General features: G+C 48.0%; 1 protein-coding gene across 1 annotated transcript in view; it reads left to right on the top strand.

Moving 5' to 3' along the window:
• Nucleotides 1–18,124, top strand: part of KCNIP4 (potassium voltage-gated channel interacting protein 4) — a 469,961-nt gene that overhangs the window by 263,084 nt on the left and 188,753 nt on the right. Inside the window, exon 2 of the mRNA XM_044294254.1 lies at nt 14,910–15,034. Within this exon, the coding sequence (XP_044150189.1) occupies nt 14,910–15,034 (125 nt within the window). The remainder of the gene's footprint in view (nt 1–14,909; nt 15,035–18,124) is intronic.

Genomic DNA, 18,124 nt, shown 5'->3' with positions numbered 1-18,124 from the left:
AGAGGCAGTGGTGAGACCGAGCCAACAGCGTAGCAAAAGAGGGAGCAGTGGGCAAAAGCAGAACACCCGCCGCCAAGAGACTCCGCCTGCTACTGACCGCCGCCATCTGGGACCGAGCACCCCAAAGGCAGCTTCAAGGAGTTCCCTAGGCATGGCACTTCTTCAAACAATGTGCTGACGACAAGACCCGAGTGGTTTGCACGCTGTGCCATCAGAGCCTGAAGCGAGGCATTAACGTTCTGAACCTGAGCACAACCTGCATGACCAGGCACCTGCATGCAAAGCATGAACTGCAGTGGAGTAAACACCTTAAAACCAAGGAAGTCACTCAGGCTCCCCCTGCTACCTCTTCTGCTGCTGCCGCCTCGGCCTCGGCCTCTTCCTCCGCCTCTGGAGGAACGTTGGCACCTGGCGCGCAGCAAACAGGGGATGTACCACCAACACCACCACCACCTCCGTCACCAAGCGTCTCAACCATGTCACACAGCAGCGTTCAGCTCTCCATCTCACAAACATTTGAGAGAAAGCGTAAATTCCCACCTAGCCACCCTCGATCCCTGGCCCTGAATGCCAGCATTTCTAAACTACTGGCCTATGAAATGCTGTCATTTAGGCTGGTGGACACAGACAGCTTCAAACAGCTCATGTCGCTTGCTGTCCCACAGTATGTTGTTCCCAGCCGCCACTACTTCTCCAAGAGAGCCGTGCCTTCCCTGCACAACCAAGTATCCGATAAAATCAAGTGTGCACTGCGCAACGCCATCTGTAGCAAGGTCCACCTAACCACAGATACGTGGACCAGTAAGCACGGCCAGGGACGCTATATCTCCCTAACTGCACACTGGGTAAATGTAGTGGCAGCTGGGCCCCAGGCGGAGAGCTGTTTAGCGCACGTCCTTCCGCCGCCAAGGATCGCAGGGCAACATTCTTTGCCTCCTGTTGCCACCTCCTCCTTCTCGGCTTCCTCCTCCTCTTCTTCCACCTGCTCATCCAGTCAGCCACACACCTTCACCACCAACTTCAGCACAGCCCGGGGTAAACGTCAGCAGGCCATTCTGAAACTCATATGTTTGGGGGACAGGCCCCACACCGCACAGGAGTTGTGGCGTGGTATAGAACAACAGACCGACGAGTGGTTGCTGCCGGTGAGCCTCAAGCCCGGCCTGGTGGTGTGTGATAATGGGCGAAATCTCGTTGCAGCTCTGGGACTAGCCAATTTGACGCACATCCCTTGCTTGGCGCATGTGCTGAATTTGGTGGTGCAGAAGTTCATTCACAACTACCCCGACATGTCAGAGCTGCTGCATAAAGTGCGGGCCGTCTGTTCGCGCTTCCGGCGTTCACATCCTGCTGCTGCTCGCCTGTCTGCGCTACAGCGTAACTTCGGCCTTCCCGCTCACCGCCTCATATGCGACGTGCCCACCAGGTGGAACTCCACCTTGCACATGCTGGACAGACTGTGCGAGCAGCAGCAGGCCATAGTGGAGTTTCAGCTGCAGCACGCACGGGTCAGTCACACTACAGAACAGCACCACTTCACCACCAATGACTGGGCCTCCATGCGAGACCTGTGTGCCCTGTTGCGCTGTTTCGAGTACTCCACCAACATGGCCAGTGGCGATGACGCCGTTATCAGCGTTACAATACCACTTCTATGTCTCCTTGAGAAAACACTTAGGGCGATGATGGAAGAGGAGGTGGCCCAGGAGGAGGAGGAGGAGGAGGAAGAGGGGTCATTTTTAGCACTTTCAGGCCAGTCTCTTCGAAGTGACTCAGAGGGAGGTTTTTGGCAACAGCAGAGGCCAGGTACAAATGTGGCCAGCCAGGGCCCACTACTGGAGGACGAGGAGGACGAGGATGAGGAGGAGGTGGAGGAGGATGAGGATGAAGCATGGTCACAGCGGGGTGGCACCCAACGCAGCTCGGGTCCATCACTGGTGCGTGGCTGGGGGGAAAGGCAGGACAATGACGATACGCCTCCCACAGAGGACAGCTTGTCCTTACCCCTGGGCAGCCTGGCACACATGAGCGACTACATGCTGCAGTGCCTGCGCAACGACAGCAGAGTTGCCCACATTTTAACCTGTGCGGACTACTGGGTTGCCACCCTGCTGGATCCACGCTACAAAGACAATGTGCCCACCTTACTTCCTGCACTGGAGCGTGATAGGAAGATGCGCGAGTACAAGCGCACGTTGGTAGACGCGCTACTGAGAGCATTCCCAAATGTCACAGGGGAACAAGTGGAAGCCCAAGGCCAAGGCAGAGGAGGAGCAAGAGGTCGCCAAGGCAGCTGTGTCACGGCCAGCTCCTCTGAGGGCAGGGTTAGCATGGCAGAGATGTGGAAAACTTTTGTCAACACGCCACAGCTAACTGCACCACCACCTGATACGCAACGTGTTAGCAGGAGGCAACATTTCACTAACATGGTGGAACAGTACGTGTGCACACCCCTCCACGTACTGACTGATGGTTCGGCCCCATTCAACTTCTGGGTCTCTAAATTGTCCACGTGGCCAGAGCTAGCCTTTTATGCCTTGGAGGTGCTGGCCTGCCCGGCGGCCAGCGTTTTGTCTGAACGTGTATTCAGCACGGCAGGGGGCGTCATTACAGACAAACGCAGCCGCCTGTCTACAGCCAATGTGGACAAGCTGACGTTCATAAAAATGAACCAGGCATGGATCCCACAGGACCTGTCCGTCCCTTGTGCCAGATTAGACATTAACTACCTCCCCTTAACCATATATTATTGGACTCCAGGGCACTTCCTCATTCAATCCTATTTTTATTTTCATTTTACCATTATATTGCGAGGCTACCCAAAGTTGAATGAACCTCTCCTCTGTCTGGGTGCCGGGGCCTAAATATATGCCAATGGACTGTTCCAATGTTGGGTGACGTGAAGCCTGATTCTCTGCTATGACATGCAGACTAATTCTCTGCTGACATGAAGACAGATTCTCTGTTACGGGACCTCTCTCCTCTGCCTGGGTGCTGGGCCTAAATATCTGACAATGGACTGTTGCAGTGGTGGCTGACGTGAAGCCTGATTTTCTGCTATGACATGCAGACTGATTCTCTGCTGACATGAAGCCAGATCCTCTGTTACGGGACCTCTCTCCTCTGCCTGTGTGCTGGGCCTAAATATATGCCAATGGACTGTTGCAGTGGTGGCTGACGTGAAGCCTCATTCTCTGCTATGACATGCAGACTAATTCTCTGCTGACATGAAGCCAGATTGTCTGTTACGGGACCTCTCTCCTCTGCCTGGGTGCTGGGCCTAAATTTATAAAAATGGACTCTTACAGTGATGGGTGACGTGAAGCCTGATTCTCTGCTATGACATGAAGACTGATTCTCTGCTATGACATGAAGACTGATTCTCTGCTGACATGAAGCCAGATTGTCTGTTACGGGACCTCTCTCCTCTGCCAGGGTGCTGGGCCTAAATTTATGAAAATGGACTGTTGCAGTGGTGGGTGACGTGAAGCCTGATTCTCTGCTATGACATGAAGACTGATTCTCTGCTGACATGAAGCCAGATTGTCTGTTACGGGACCTCTCTCCTCTGCCTGGATGTTGGGCCTAAATTTATGAAAATGGACTGTTGCAGTGGTGGGTGACGTGAAGCCTGATTCTCTGCTATGATATGAAGACTGATTCTCTGCTGACATGAAGCCAGATCCTCTGTTACGGGACCTCTCTCCTCTGCCTGGGTGCTGGGCCTAAATATCTGACAATGGACTGTTGCATTGGTGGCTGACGTGAAGCCTGATTCTCTGCTATGACATTGTCATGGAACCATGAACCAGACGTACAACAAGAGATAAGTGGAAAATAAGAAGGTTTTATTGAAGAGCAAGCCGTAAGCAAAGTCCGAACGGATGGCTAAACCGAAGCAGGGTCTTGCGGAGACAGAGGTCAGGAACCAGAAGGGTAGTCAGACGAAGCCAGGAACAGGAACCAACGGGGTAGTCAGACGAAGCCGGAATCAGGAACCAACGGGGTAGTCAGACGAAGCCGGAATCAGGAACCAACGGGGTAGTCAGACGAAGCCGGAATCAGGAACCAACGGGGTAGTCAGACGAGGCCAGGATCAGGAACCAGAAGCAGCAGCAGTCTTGGAAGCATGTGAACACAGGAGGACCAAGCAAGGAACTGAAGCCACAGACCTCCTATATATATGAGCTGGGCATCCAGCTCCTCCCAGTGGGAAGGAGGAGCCGCAGGGTGGGAGGCTACAAGAAAACCCAGAAACCAAGATGGCCGCCAGCACATGTCAAACGAAGGGAACAGCAAGGAGGTAAGACCATGACAGTACCTCCCCCTCAAGGGCCCCTCCTCCGCGGAGTAAGGAACGGTTTCTGAGGGAAGCGTGCGTGGAAGGCTCGGAGCAAGACAGGAGCATGGACATCTGCGGAGGGAACCCAGGAACGCTCCTCTGGACCATAACCACGCCAATGGACCAAAAACTGCACCCGACCGCGGACCAGGCGTGAGTCCAGGATATTGCTCACCTCATACTCCTCACGATTGCCCACTTGGACCGGACGAGGCCGAGGAATCGAGGAAGTGAAACGATTACACACCAGTGGCTTCAACAGGGAGACATGAAACACGTTGGAGATCCGCATGCCAGGAGGAAGCGCAAGGGCATAGGCTACCGGGTTTACCCTGCGAAGCACTCGGAAGGGACCAACAAAGCGAGGCGCCAGCTTGGGAGTGGGCACTCGAAGGTTGAGGTTGCGGGTGGACAACCATACGCGGTCTCCGACCTGGTAGGAAGGAGCGGGCGCTCGTCTGCGATCAGCCTGGAGTTTCTGGCGCTGCGCAGAGACCTCAAGGGACCTCTGGATCTGTACCCAAGAAGCACGTAGGACGGAAAGGTGATCCTCCACAGCCGGAATATCCTGGGGAGAGAATACCTCCGGTAACACGGCAGGTTGGAACCCATAATTGGCCATGAAGGGAGACGTCCCAGAGGAAGAGTTCACCGCCGTGTTCCTGGCAAACTCAGCCCAAGGCAGGAGGTCAACCCAATTGTCTTGGTGATCGGAGACATAGCAACGAAGGAATTGCTCCAAGGCCTGATTGGATCGTTCTGCGGCCCCATTGGACTGAGGGTGGTAGGCCGAGGAGAAAGAGAGATGAATCCCCAACTGGGAGCAAAAGGCGCGCCAGAACCTGGACACAAACTGACTCCCCCGATCCGACACAATCTCCTTGGGCAAACCGTGCAACCGGAAGACCTCCCTGGCAAAAATCGAGGCCAACTCTTGTGCAGAGGGTAACTTCTTGAGAGGAACACAGTGGCACATTTTGGAAAACCGATCCACAATCATGAGAATGACCGTATGGCCTCGGGATGCAGGGAGGTCCACAATGAAATCCATCCCCAGGTGTGACCATGGACGCTCCCCGGTGGCTATGGGTTGCAAAAGGCCCAACGGAAGGTGCCGAGGGGACTTACTCTGGGCACAAACGGAGCATGCCGCTACATATGCGGCGATGTCGGAACGTAGAGAAGGCCACCAGAACAGACGTGAAACCGCCCAGGACAGCTGATTCTTTCCAGGGTGCCCCGCGGCCTTGGAGTTATGGTAGGTTCGCAACAACCGAGTGCGCAACTCCTCAGGCACAAAACATCTGCCGTTGGGTCTCCCAGAGGGAGCACCAGATTGAGCCGCCAAAATCTGCTCACCCAGAGGAGAAGTCAGGCTGGTGCGAATAGCGGCCAGGATCTGATTCGGGGGTATGACCGTAGTCGGAATCGACTCCTCCCCGGACAGCTCGGAGTACTGCCGTGATAAGGCATCCGCTCTGATGTTCTTGGAGCCGGGTAGGTAGGAGACCACGTAATTAAAACGTGACAAGAACAGAGCCCATCTGGCCTGACGTGGTGTCAATCTCTTGGCCTCAGAGAGGTAGGTCAGATTCTTGTGGTCCGTCAGGATGAGAACCGGAACCACCGAGCCCTCGAGCAAGTGCCTCCATTCTTTAAGGGCCTGCACGATGGCCAATAACTCCCTGTCACCAATCTGATAGTTGCACTCCGCGGAAGACAGTTTCCGGGAGTAAAACCCACAAGGAAGCAGAGGACCCTCTGGTGTTCTACGCTGAGACAGGAGGGCGCCTACTCCCGTCTCAGACGCGTCCACCTCGAGGACAAAAGGCAACCCAGGGTTGGGATGCGACAGAATCGGAGCCGACACAAAGGCGGACTTTAGAGCCTCAAAAGCTCGGATGGCCTCGAGCGGCCAGACCTGAGGATTACTGCCCTTCCTGGTCAGATCCGTGAGAGGCTTGGCTAGCATGGAAAAGTCCCTGATGAACTTCCGATAATAATTGGCGAAGCCCAAAAAGCGCTGCAGGGCACGAAGCCCACTGGGCTGGGGCCACTGTAAGACAGCCGAAACCTTCTCAGGATCCATGGAGAACCCCTCAGCGGAAATGATGTAACCTAAGAAGGTTACCTGGGATCGGTGAAATTCGCATTTCTCAAGCTTACCGAACAGCTTGTTCTCTCGTAAGCGTTGCAACACTCGTCTGACATCCAGAATGTGGGCCTCCATGGATGCAGAATATACCAAGATGTCATCCAAATAGACCACCACACACTGCTGCAACAGGTCACGGAAAACATCGTTGATGAATTCCTGGAAGACTGCGGGCGCATTGCACAACCCAAAGGGCATAACCAAGGATTCATAATGACCGGTCCTGGTGTTAAACGCGGTCTTCCACTCATCGCCCGCCTTGATCCTTACCAGGTTATATGCCGCCCTCAGGTCGAGTTTGGTAAAGACCGTGGCCCCTTTGAGGCGATCGAACAGCTCGGAAATCAAGGGTATCGGGTAAGCGTTCTTGATCGTGATGCGATTGAGACCCCTGTAATCGATGCAAGGCCTCAACTCGCCGCCCTTCTTTTTCACAAAGAAAAATCCAGCCCCTGCCGGGGACGAGGATTTGCGAATGTGTCCGCGTGAAAGCGCCTCCCTCACGTACTCCTCCATGGCCTCATTCTCCGCTACCGACAGTGGATAGACTTTGCCACGAGGAGGAACGGCACCGGATTGTAACTCTATGGCACAATCGTATGGGCGGTGCGGAGGTAGGGCAACCGCGCGCACCTTATCGAATACATCCCGGTACTCTTCGTATTCAGGAGGCAACAGAGAGTCCGAGGAAGTACACAGCAACTTGACAGGCCCATGGATGCAACTAGCCCCACACTGCGGTGACCACGAGAGGATCTCGACCGATCTCCAATCGAAAGTCGGATTATGCTTCTGGAGCCAGGGGTACCCCAAGACCACCGAGTAGTGTGGAGACGAAATAACCTGGAGACAGACCGACTCTCTGTGAACGGCACCAATGGCTATCCCCACTGGAAGGGTCTCATGAGTCACGTGTGGCGGCAGAAGGGGTCTGCCGTCTATCGCCTCAAGAGCCAGTGGGGAACCTCGAGGCTGCAGAGGAATGGAATTGGCGGCAACGAACACTCTATCAATGAACAAACCACCAGCACCAGAGTCCACCAACGCCTGGGTCGTCACCGAGCCCCCGACCCAGGAGAGGACAACCGTGATCAGTGGTTTGTCAACACGGGAAACCGGGGACGAGGAGACTCCACCCAAGATCTGCCCCCGACAGGACCTCAGGTGCGAGCGTTCTCCCGGACGGTTCGGACATGCCAACCGAAAATGCCCACCGAGACCACAGTACATGCATCGGCCCTCGCGTCTCCGGAGTACCCTCTCCCCCTCAGACAGGCGAGCAAACCCCCGCTGCATGGGTTCACCCCCAGACAAGTCATCCCCAGGAGGCGTGGGAGGAGAGGGAGGCACGGGTGGGACAGCAAACGTAGGCGCCAATCTGTTAGGAGACCTCCGCAGGCTCTCCTTAAAGGAAGGTCTCTCCCTGAGTCTGGTGTCAATCAAAATCAGGAAAGAAATAAGAGACTCGAGCTCCACTGGTAGGTCCTTAGCTGCAACCTCATCCTTCAAGGCATCCGAGAGACCATGAGAGAAAGCAGCGACCAGAGCCTCATTATTCCAGCCCACCTCTGCTGCCAGGGTACGAAACTCAATGGCGTATTCAGCTACGGATCGTGAACCCTGTCTGATGGACATAAGGAGCTTCGCAGCAGAGGCAGCACGAGCCGGCACATCGAATACCTTCCGAAGAGAAGCAACAAAACCGGAAAACTCGGCAACCACCGGATTGTTGTTCTCCCATAAAGGGCTGGCCCAGGCCAAGGCCTTGTCCGAGAGCAGCGAGATCAAGAAGCCCACCCTTGATCTCTCAGTAGGAAAGGCATGTGGCAGCAACTCGAAGTAAATGCCCACCTGGTTAAGGAAACCTCGGCACTGAGTTGGCTCTCCCCCAAAGCGCTGTGGAAGGGGGGCAGAACCGGTCATACCCTGAAACACCACAGGCGCAGCAACAGGTGTCAGGGTAGACTCTGGCGCAACAACCGGAGCGGCAGTAGGAGCGGGCCCAGGAGCGACAACCGACCCATCGGCAACGGAAGCTAAATGAGCCGTGCGTTCAAGCAGGGTTTGCAACGCCACAGCGAACCGACCCAACAGGTGATCCTGCTGATCAAGTCTGGCAACCAGCGTAGGTAGCGAGGGTGGCCCTGTACCGTCAGAATTCATGGCTTGGTCCTAATGTCATGGAACCATGAACCAGACGTACAACAAGAGATAAGTGGAAAATAAGAAGGTTTTATTGAAGAGCAAGCCGTAAGCAAAGTCCGAACGGATGGCTAAACCGAAGCAGGGTCTTGCGGAGACAGAGGTCAGGAACCAGAAGGGTAGTCAGACGAAGCCAGGAACAGGAACCAACGGGGTAGTCAGACGAAGCCGGAATCAGGAACCAACGGGGTAGTCAGACGAAGCCGGAATCAGGAACCAACGGGGTAGTCAGACGAAGCCGGAATCAGGAACCAACGGGGTAGTCAGACGAGGCCAGGATCAGGAACCAGAAGCAGCAGCAGTCTTGGAAGCATGTGAACACAGGAGGACCAAGCAAGGAACTGAAGCCACAGACCTCCTATATATATGAGCTGGGCATCCAGCTCCTCCCAGTGGGAAGGAGGAGCCGCAGGGTGGGAGGCTACAAGAAAACCCAGAAACCAAGATGGCCGCCAGCACATGTCAAACGAAGGGAACAGCAAGGAGGTAAGACCATGACAGACATGCAGACTAATTCTCTGCTGACATGAAGCCAGATTGTCTGTTACGGGACCTCTCTCCTCTGCCTGGGTGCTGGGCCTAAATTTATGAAAATGGACTGTTGCAGTGGTGGGTGACGTGAAGCCTGATTCTCTGCTATGACATGAAGACTGATTCTCTGCTGACATGAAGCCAGATTGTCTGTTACGGGACCTCTCTCCTCTGCCTGGGTGCCGGGGCCTAAATATCTGAGAATGGACTGTTCCAGTGGTGGGTGATGGGAAGCCAGATTCTCTGCTATGGGACCTCTCTCCAATTGATTTTGGTTAATTTTTATTTATTTAATTTTTATTTTAATTCATTTCCCTATCCACATTTGTTTGCAGGGGATTTACCTACATGTTGCTGCCTTTTGCAGCCCTCTAGACCTTTCCTGGGCTGTTTTACAGCCGTTTTAGTGCCGAAAAGTTCGGGTCCCCATTGACTTCAATGGGGTTCGGGTTCGGGACGAAGTTCGGATCGGGTTCGGATCCCGAACCCGAACATTTTCGGGAAGTTCGGCCGAACTTCTCGAACCCGAACATCCAGGTGTTCGCTCAACTCTAATGAATAGCTGTTCGCCCCACCTAATTACTTAAACTTTTCTAACCAACTATTTAAAAATGCTGTTTCTAAACCAGACATCACATACAGTGCCAGAATAGTGATTCCTGATGTTCACTGAACGTTTATACTCTTACATATATTTCTGTATTGATTCCAATGTTTTTCTCCATGCATCAGTGGAAAAATAAAAGATGTTGTCTAATAGTGTCCCAACTTAAAGACTTGACACCTGGATTATGCTGGAGATATATGAGAATCAGTGACAGAGGCCTATACAGGCGTCAGCAGGCTTACAGTCCCTGACAGAGCCAAGTCTTGGGTCATTATTTTGATCGAGGAAATCCAGACGTAATTCCCTCTGACATCAGGAGCAGACGTGTATATATAACTTACGACTTGAGGCAGTATTATATTAGATGACATCTGTACACTTTGTGACTCCAGAAGGAACTATATTGGTAAAAGTAAATTTCCTTCTGCATTTTATGTACAAACATATAACAAATATGTTCCAGGTAATTGGATCCAACATTAATTACCATTGTTGAGCCATTTACTTTAACCCGTAGGATACAGCGTACATGTACAGCGCTGGAAACTGGGACAGAAATCCCAACACCGTATAGCTACAGCGCTCTGATCGGACGGGCGCAGGAGCTGCGCCCACCCGATCAGAAGCAGAGGTCCAGCAGTCACTGATAGCCAGACCCCTGCTGTATGCGCCGGCATCAGTGAAAACACCGATGTCGGCGCATTAACCCTTGCACTGCCGCGGTCAGCGCTGACCGCGGCACATGCAGTATCCTGCCGAGTGCGGTGTGTCCATTGGGTCCCCGCGCTGCTGTGACAGGAATCCGATGGCAGAGAAGGCAGCCCGACGCCTTCCTTAGGCATTGTGGCTGCCATCCGTGTCAGCCTGTGAAATCCAGCCCCCTGGATCTCACAGGCAGGAACCTTTAAGTGTATTACAGTGAGTAACACTTACAGCCAATGCATTACAATACAAAAGTATTGTAATGCATTGTAGAGGGGATCAGACCCCAAAAGCTGAAGTCCCAGAGTGGGACAAAAAATAAAGTTAAAAAGAAGACTACATTTTTACAAAAAAATTAAAAGTTTCAAGAGAAAGAAAAAGCATCCCTTTCCCAAAATAAAGTTTAAAAAATTGTGAAAAATAGGGGAAAAAAGTAGACATATTAGGTATTGCCATGTCCATATCGACCTGCTCTATAATAATAACACATGACCAACCCCATCAGGTGAACACCATATAAAAAAAAGTGTTAAAAAAGCTATTTTCTGGTCACCTTACCTCATAAAAAGTGTAATACCAAGTGATCAAAAAGTCTTATGTACCCCAAAATGGTACCAATCAAACCGTCAAAAATTAGCCCCTACCTAAGACAATCGCACATTAAATAAAAAAAATTGGGCTCTGAGAAAATGGCAACACAAAAACAAGATTTTATTATGTTCAAAAATGATTTCACTGTGTAAAACATTACAAAAATAAAAATTATAGCCATATTAGGTATCGCCACTTCCATAACAACCTGCTCTATAAAAATATCACATTATATGCCCCCTCAGGTGAATGCTGTAAAAAAATAAAAAATAATATGCTGAAACAGCCATTTTTTCACCTTGCCTCCCAAAAAGTTTAATACAAAGTGATTAAAAAGTCTTATGTACCCCAAAATGGTACCGATCAAACCGTCACCTGATCCCATAAAAAATGAGCCCCTACCTAAGACAATCGACCCAAAAATAAAAATAATAGGTCTCTCAGAAAATGGCAACACAAAAACAAGATTTTATTCTGTTCAAAAATTATTTGAAAGTGTAAAACTTAACAAAAATAAAAATGATAGACATATTTAGGTATCGCCGCATCCATAATAAACCGCTCAATAAAAATATCACATTATATGCTGTAAAACATAAATAAAATAACTATGCAAAATCAGCAATTTTTTTCACCTTGCCTCATAAAAAGTTTAATACCAAGCGATCAAAAAATTTTATGTACCCCAAAATGGAACCTATCAAACCATCACCTCATCCCGCAAAATATGAGCCCCCACATAAGACAATCACTTAAAAAATTAAAAACAATGGCACCCATAAACCTATCCATCAAAATCTGTGCTGCAAAAGCCATATGGCGCTCCTGTCATGTGCCTCCACAGCAGTTCACCACCACATGTAGGGTGTTTCCGTATTCAGGAGAAAATGGGTAACAAATTATGGGGTGCTTTTTCTCCTGTGTGTAAAAATGAAAAATTTTGGGCTAATGTAACATTTTTACAGCCAAGTGTTTCCAAATTCTGCAAAACACTTAGGGGGTCAAAGTGCTCATTACCCCCTAATATATTCTTTAAGGGGTTTAGTTTCCAAAATGCAGCGTCTCTTCAAATACAAAATGGTGCCTAAAAATCATTCTAGCAAATCTGCCTCCAAAATTCATATGGCGCTCCTTTCCTTCTGACCACTGCCACGTACCCATAGAGCAGTTTACCACATATGGTGTACTTCCATAAACTGCAGAATCAGAGTAAGATATATTGAGGTTTATTTTGCTGTTAATCCTTGCTGTGTTGCAATAAAAAATTGATTAACATAAAAAATCTACCAAAAAAGTTAAATTTTTAAACTTCACCTCCATTTTCCTTTAAGTCTTGTGGAACACCTCAAGGGTTAACAAAGTTTGTAACATCAGTTTTAAATAATTTTAGGGGTGTAGTTTCTAAAATGGAGTCATTTTTTGGGCGGTTTACATTACGTAAGCCCCTCAAAATCACTTTATAACTGAATTGGTGCTTAAAAAAATGGTTTTGGAAGTTTTGTTGAATATTTGAAAACTAGCTTCTAAACTTCTAAGCCTTCTAACATCCTAAAAAAAAAAAATTATATTTAAAGCAGAGATATGGGAAATGTTGATTGGTTACCATTGTATGAGGTATTACTATCTGTCTTAAAAGTAGAGAAATTCAAATTTAGAAAATAGTGAATTTTCCCCAATTTTTGGTAAATTTTTGATTATTTCATAAATAAAGGTGAAATATATTGACTCAAATTTACCACTGTCATGAAGTACAATGTGTTTCGAGAAAACAATCTCAGAATGTCTTGGATAAGTAAAAGCGTTCCAAAGTTATTACCACATAAAGTGAAACTTGTCAGGTGCAACTTGTTAACATGCATGGGATAGGCATAAGGCCATCCTTCATATAAGATAGGGCCAGGGGCTATCCATAGTATTCAGTATATTGGGCAGACTAGATGGGCCAAATGGTTCTTATCTGCCGACACATTCTATGTTTCTATGTCAGATTTGCAAAAATCAGCCTGGGATTTAAGGTGAAAAGTGGCCTGGTACTGAAAGGGTTAATTTTGAGGCTTTAAAACTTGAGTAAACCTTCAACCTTCATTGTTTTTTTGGCTTCATTACATTAAAATTCCTACTGGTCAGTGCCGAGGACCATGAGAAGACTAAAGAGGTTTAAAGCTGCTTCTGGCTTTTTAGCTGCAGACTACATTGCGCTGGCTAAAATGCTATGCAGTGAGCAGAAGACTCAGCAACACCACAGCTTCTGTTCACCGCAGAAATCACATCAGGGGTGTACACAGATCTCATAGGGCCCCATACCAAAAATATATTGGGAACTGCCACCGCACCCAGATTTTCAGTATGTGTGCATCAACACTTCCAGGCAATGTGGAACAATTTTTTTGTAGAAGAACTTTAAAAAATGGTAAAACGAAAGTTTTCCTATGCGTCACCCAATTTATCTGACTTCGATACTGGAAAAAACGGAACAGGTGCTTTAAAAATATGAAACTCATTCTGAACACCACATTTTACAATGCATTTACACCAGACAACTTCCCAAATACATTGATAAATCTCACCCCATACAGCTCTATGTCTATGGCCTTCCTCATACAGTGTATTATAAAACTGCCTGGCAGAAGCCACCACTAGGGGGAGCTCAGTGCCTAGCAATTTATAAAGTCACCATTGACGGCAGTGGAAATTGTGAAAATTTCTTTGCACTCAGTCTCTACTAGGGGTGGCTGCATGTCAGAGCAGAAGGAGCTCCCACTCCCCCCGTCCCCCCCGTCCCCATAGCAGTTTTTGTGGTCTGCCTTCATGATAGGTACACCACTGGATCACTTGATTGTCAGGTACCCCACCCTCTTTACCTGCATGACTTAACTGCTGGGCCTTAGCAGACCCAAATCACCTGTGCCAGTGACTGTTGTCACCATACAGGACTCTTTTTTTCTCTGTAATTGGGTGCCCCTATTACAGTGGAAAGCTACAAATTTAAAAAAAAATGATATGTGACTGTCCCCAGAGGTCTAAATGTCATATTAGACGATGCTCCCTTTCACACAGATCCATGTCCCTTTTCCAGTAAGCCATGCCTCTTTGGTGAAAAAGGTGTGGAAGATATCTGAAGAACTAGTTGGCCAAATTGCACCAAATTGTGGTATAGTTTATGAATGTCTATTTAAAAAAAAAAATTATATAAAGAATTTATCAACAGTCATATACTGTATTGAATGAAGAAGAATGTCACAAAAATGAAGGTCTCTGTAAAAAATAAAAAAAATAAAAAATACTTTCAAACCTGGCCATCATGACAAATGATGCAGAAAGTACATTGGAAAATTGTACAAGTTTTCATTATACGGTACAACGGTAAATAATTTCTTTAAGGAATAAGTCAATTCATTTAAGTCATTGTCTCCTGAGGAATAAGCTGTTTGCATTTTGCAGAGTACTATAGGAATAGGCACAAAGTCTTCTTATACAAGTGCAGAATATATTCATCTCTCACTGTCTATCACATAGCTTTCCAGAAGACATGAAAGAAGTGGAATAGGAAACATTGAAAATAATAATTTAATAATACTAATATAAAAAATGTAATAATAATTTAATAATACGAAGAACAATGAGATGTTGAGCAAACGAAGGGCGAGATGAGTTAAGAAGGTGGTAATCAAGGACAACCTCTGTGATAAACCCTAAGGGACATGATGCTTCTCAGTTCTCAGACTTGAATCCTATTTGAATCAATTCTGTTTTAACTCGTATTTTACATTCTTCTTCAGACAGTGTTGAAGATGAATTGGAAATGGCCACAGTTCGGCATCGCCCTGAGGCTCTCGAGTTGCTTGAGGCACAGACAAAGTTTACAAAGAAGGAGCTGCAGATTCTCTACAGAGGATTCAAGAACGTGAGTTTTTTAATTGACTGGATTTTAATAATTGAGCTGCTTAATTAAACAATGGAGGGTTATAAAGACCAAGAAGTCTATGCAAGGAAGACATTTCATGGTGACCGTTTAAAACCTAATTTTATGTCGAATCGGTACATCATTAGAACCCTGAAAGTGCAACAGTAGTGAATGATTAGGGTGTGGTGTTTTTTGCCTCCTTTTCTCAAGGTTTTGGAGTGTGTTTGTATGGTGTTTTTAGATTTTTGCTTTTTTTTATGTCATATATTTCTGTAGGAAAACAAATGGCTTCCAAAAATGCATAAAAAAAAACTGTGCTTAAGAACAGCATTTGTTAAAAAGAAACACAAAAAAGCAACATAAGCAGCATTAAGCATGCCAAAAATACAGCAGCACTAGGTTTTATTTAAAAAAAAGAAGCAAACAAACAAAAAACATTGTGGCAGTAGCCTAAAAATGTATTCCCAAAGATCTGAACAACTACATTTGTCAACAATAAATGTTTTCTTATATTGTCTCATTTGAGAACTCTTCATGGTAAATGTCATTTGCTGAACTGAGACAACCCCTTTAATGAGGTCAACTTTTTTCCTAGTAACAGCAGTGCTCTTTACTCTTTCACGTAAACCAGCAGAGCCTATTTTTTCTCTTCCAGAAAATACGTATAAACTTAAAAAAGGAGGCGGAGTCAGTTACTCCCGTTCTCACTGATGTCATCAGTTCATTTAGCAGTAGCCTTTGCTTTTAAACACAGATGAAGATTTAATCATTGATAGGGACTGTATTACGGACATCAGGCATTTTCTGCTGTTGAGGTTACATGATCACTGATGGGGGTCTCTGACTCATTTGCAGACACTTGATTGGTTAGATGTATTTTAAATGTACTGATTTCTCACAGGTTGTTGCTGGTTATAGGGCTGGTGTCACCCGGTGCGGTAGAAAATGGTGTCACACCCGCAGTGTAGCGGTATACTGTATATTGTGTGGCACAGTGTATGTTATATGTGTATAACAAACATACAGTATTTCATATGAAAACTTACACTTATAAATAATTATGATACTGCGCTCTAGGACTATGGACGTATTTTTATATTAATGCGGGAATAGCGTGTTTTAATTACATGTAGCACATGAGTATACATCAATCTACAAGTATCTTTCTGGCTCAAACAGTGTACCTGTAATGTAGACTCCTGCTTGTGCTCTGATGCTCGATGCGATGGTTCGCCTTCCTGAGATCAGGGATTGTCGATTACATTGAAGTCAATCGCCGATAGCAGAGCAGGGAGAGGCCGTTGCTGCTACTAGGGGATTATACCATGGGGGAGTAATAAAGCCCACCATAATGCCCCCCCCCCCAGTAGAAATAATTCTCCTTATAATGTGACAGTGCAAAAAATACCCCCTTGTAATGCCCCCAGTTGAGCTAATGTCCCCATAGTGCCCCCATAATGTCCCAGTATAAAATACCCCTATATAGTGCCCCCAGTAAATTCCCCCATAGTGCTCCTCTCCCCCCTTCCTGCTAGTGCCCCCCATAATGTACCAGTATAAAATGCCCCATATATAGTGCCCCAGTAGATGCACTCAGTGTCCGGCCTCTGATAGGCTGCTGGCTTAATGTTCCCCATAATGCCCCCCAATAATGTGCCAGTGTCCCCATAGATCCCCCCCATCATGTGCCAGTATCAAGTGCCTCTCTCCTCCCCCCCACATGTCCCAGTATCATAGTGCCATCTCCCCCCCCCCCCAATGTGCCAGTATCAAGTGCCTCTCTCCTTCCCACCCCCCATGTGCCAGTATCATAGTGCCAAACCCCCCCCATGTGCCAGTATCAAGTCCCTTTCTCTCCCCCCCATGTCCCACTATCAAGTGCGTCTCCCCCCCATTTGCCAGTATCATAGTACCAAACCCACCCATGTGCCAGTATCAAGTGCTAACCCCCCATGTGCCAGTATCAAGTGCCTCTCTCCTCCCCCTCCATGTCCCAGTATCATAGTGCCATCCCCCCAAAAAAAGTGCCAGTATCAAGTGCCTCTCACCCCCCCCCCCACTATGTCCCAGTATTATAGTGCCATCTCCCCCCCAAAAAAGTGCCTCTCTCCTCCCCCCTCATGTGCCAGTATCAAGTGCCTCTCTCCTTTCCCCCATGTGCCAGTATCATAGTGCCAACCCCTCCACATGTGCCAGTATCAGGTGCCAACCCCCCTCCCCCCATATGCCAGTATCAGGTGCCAACCCCCCTCCCCCCATGTGCCAGTATCAGGTGCCAGCCCCCCTCCCACCATGTGCCAGTATCAAGTGCCTCCCGCTCCCCCCATGGCAAGTAACAGTCGGGTATAAAAAAAACACTTATACTTACCTCCATGTCAGCGATGCGATGCAGCCTCTTCCTGTATGTCCATATATGGAGTCAATGCTTGTGTATTCTAATTTAGCCTGTATTTCAGAAAAGATTCTGCTGGATTCGAACCCACAGCCTTCCGTATCAGAGGCAAAGCACATACTCACACAGCCATAAGAGCTGCATTGCTACTGGCTGAAAAAATATGAGACTTCTACTGTTATAGCTGGCTAAGTGTACATCTATTCACATGACAGCTGCCCTAACACACCCAGCACTGCTATATCTCTATATGACAGCTGTTCCCAGCACACTCAGCTCTGCTATATCTCTATATATGAAAGCTGCCCCAGCACACACAGCTCTGCTACATCTAATACACATGACAGCTTGCACCAGCACACTCAGCTCTACTATATCTCTATATATGACAGCTGCTCCAGCACACCCAGCTCTGCTACATCTATATATCTCTAAGTATTGCTATACAGTAGATATATATATATATATAGAGAGATATAGCAGAGCTGAGTGTGCTGGGCAGCTGTCATGTGTATAGATGTAGCAGAGCTGGGTGTGTTTGGCAGCTGTCATGTGTATAGATGTAGCAGAGCTGGGTTGCTGGGGCAGCTATCATATATAGAGATATAGCGAGCTGAGTGTGCTAGGACAGCTGTCATATAGAGATATAGCAGTGCTGGGTGTGTTGGGGCAGCTGTCATGTGTATGATGTACACTTA

The sequence above is a fragment of the Bufo gargarizans genome, chromosome 1 (genome assembly GCF_014858855.1).
Source record: "Bufo gargarizans isolate SCDJY-AF-19 chromosome 1, ASM1485885v1, whole genome shotgun sequence".
In the NCBI taxonomy this organism is placed as follows: Eukaryota; Metazoa; Chordata; class Amphibia; order Anura; family Bufonidae; genus Bufo; species Bufo gargarizans.
The sequence above is the reverse complement of the archived record's forward strand: the minus strand, read 5'-3'. Positions and strand labels throughout refer to the sequence as shown.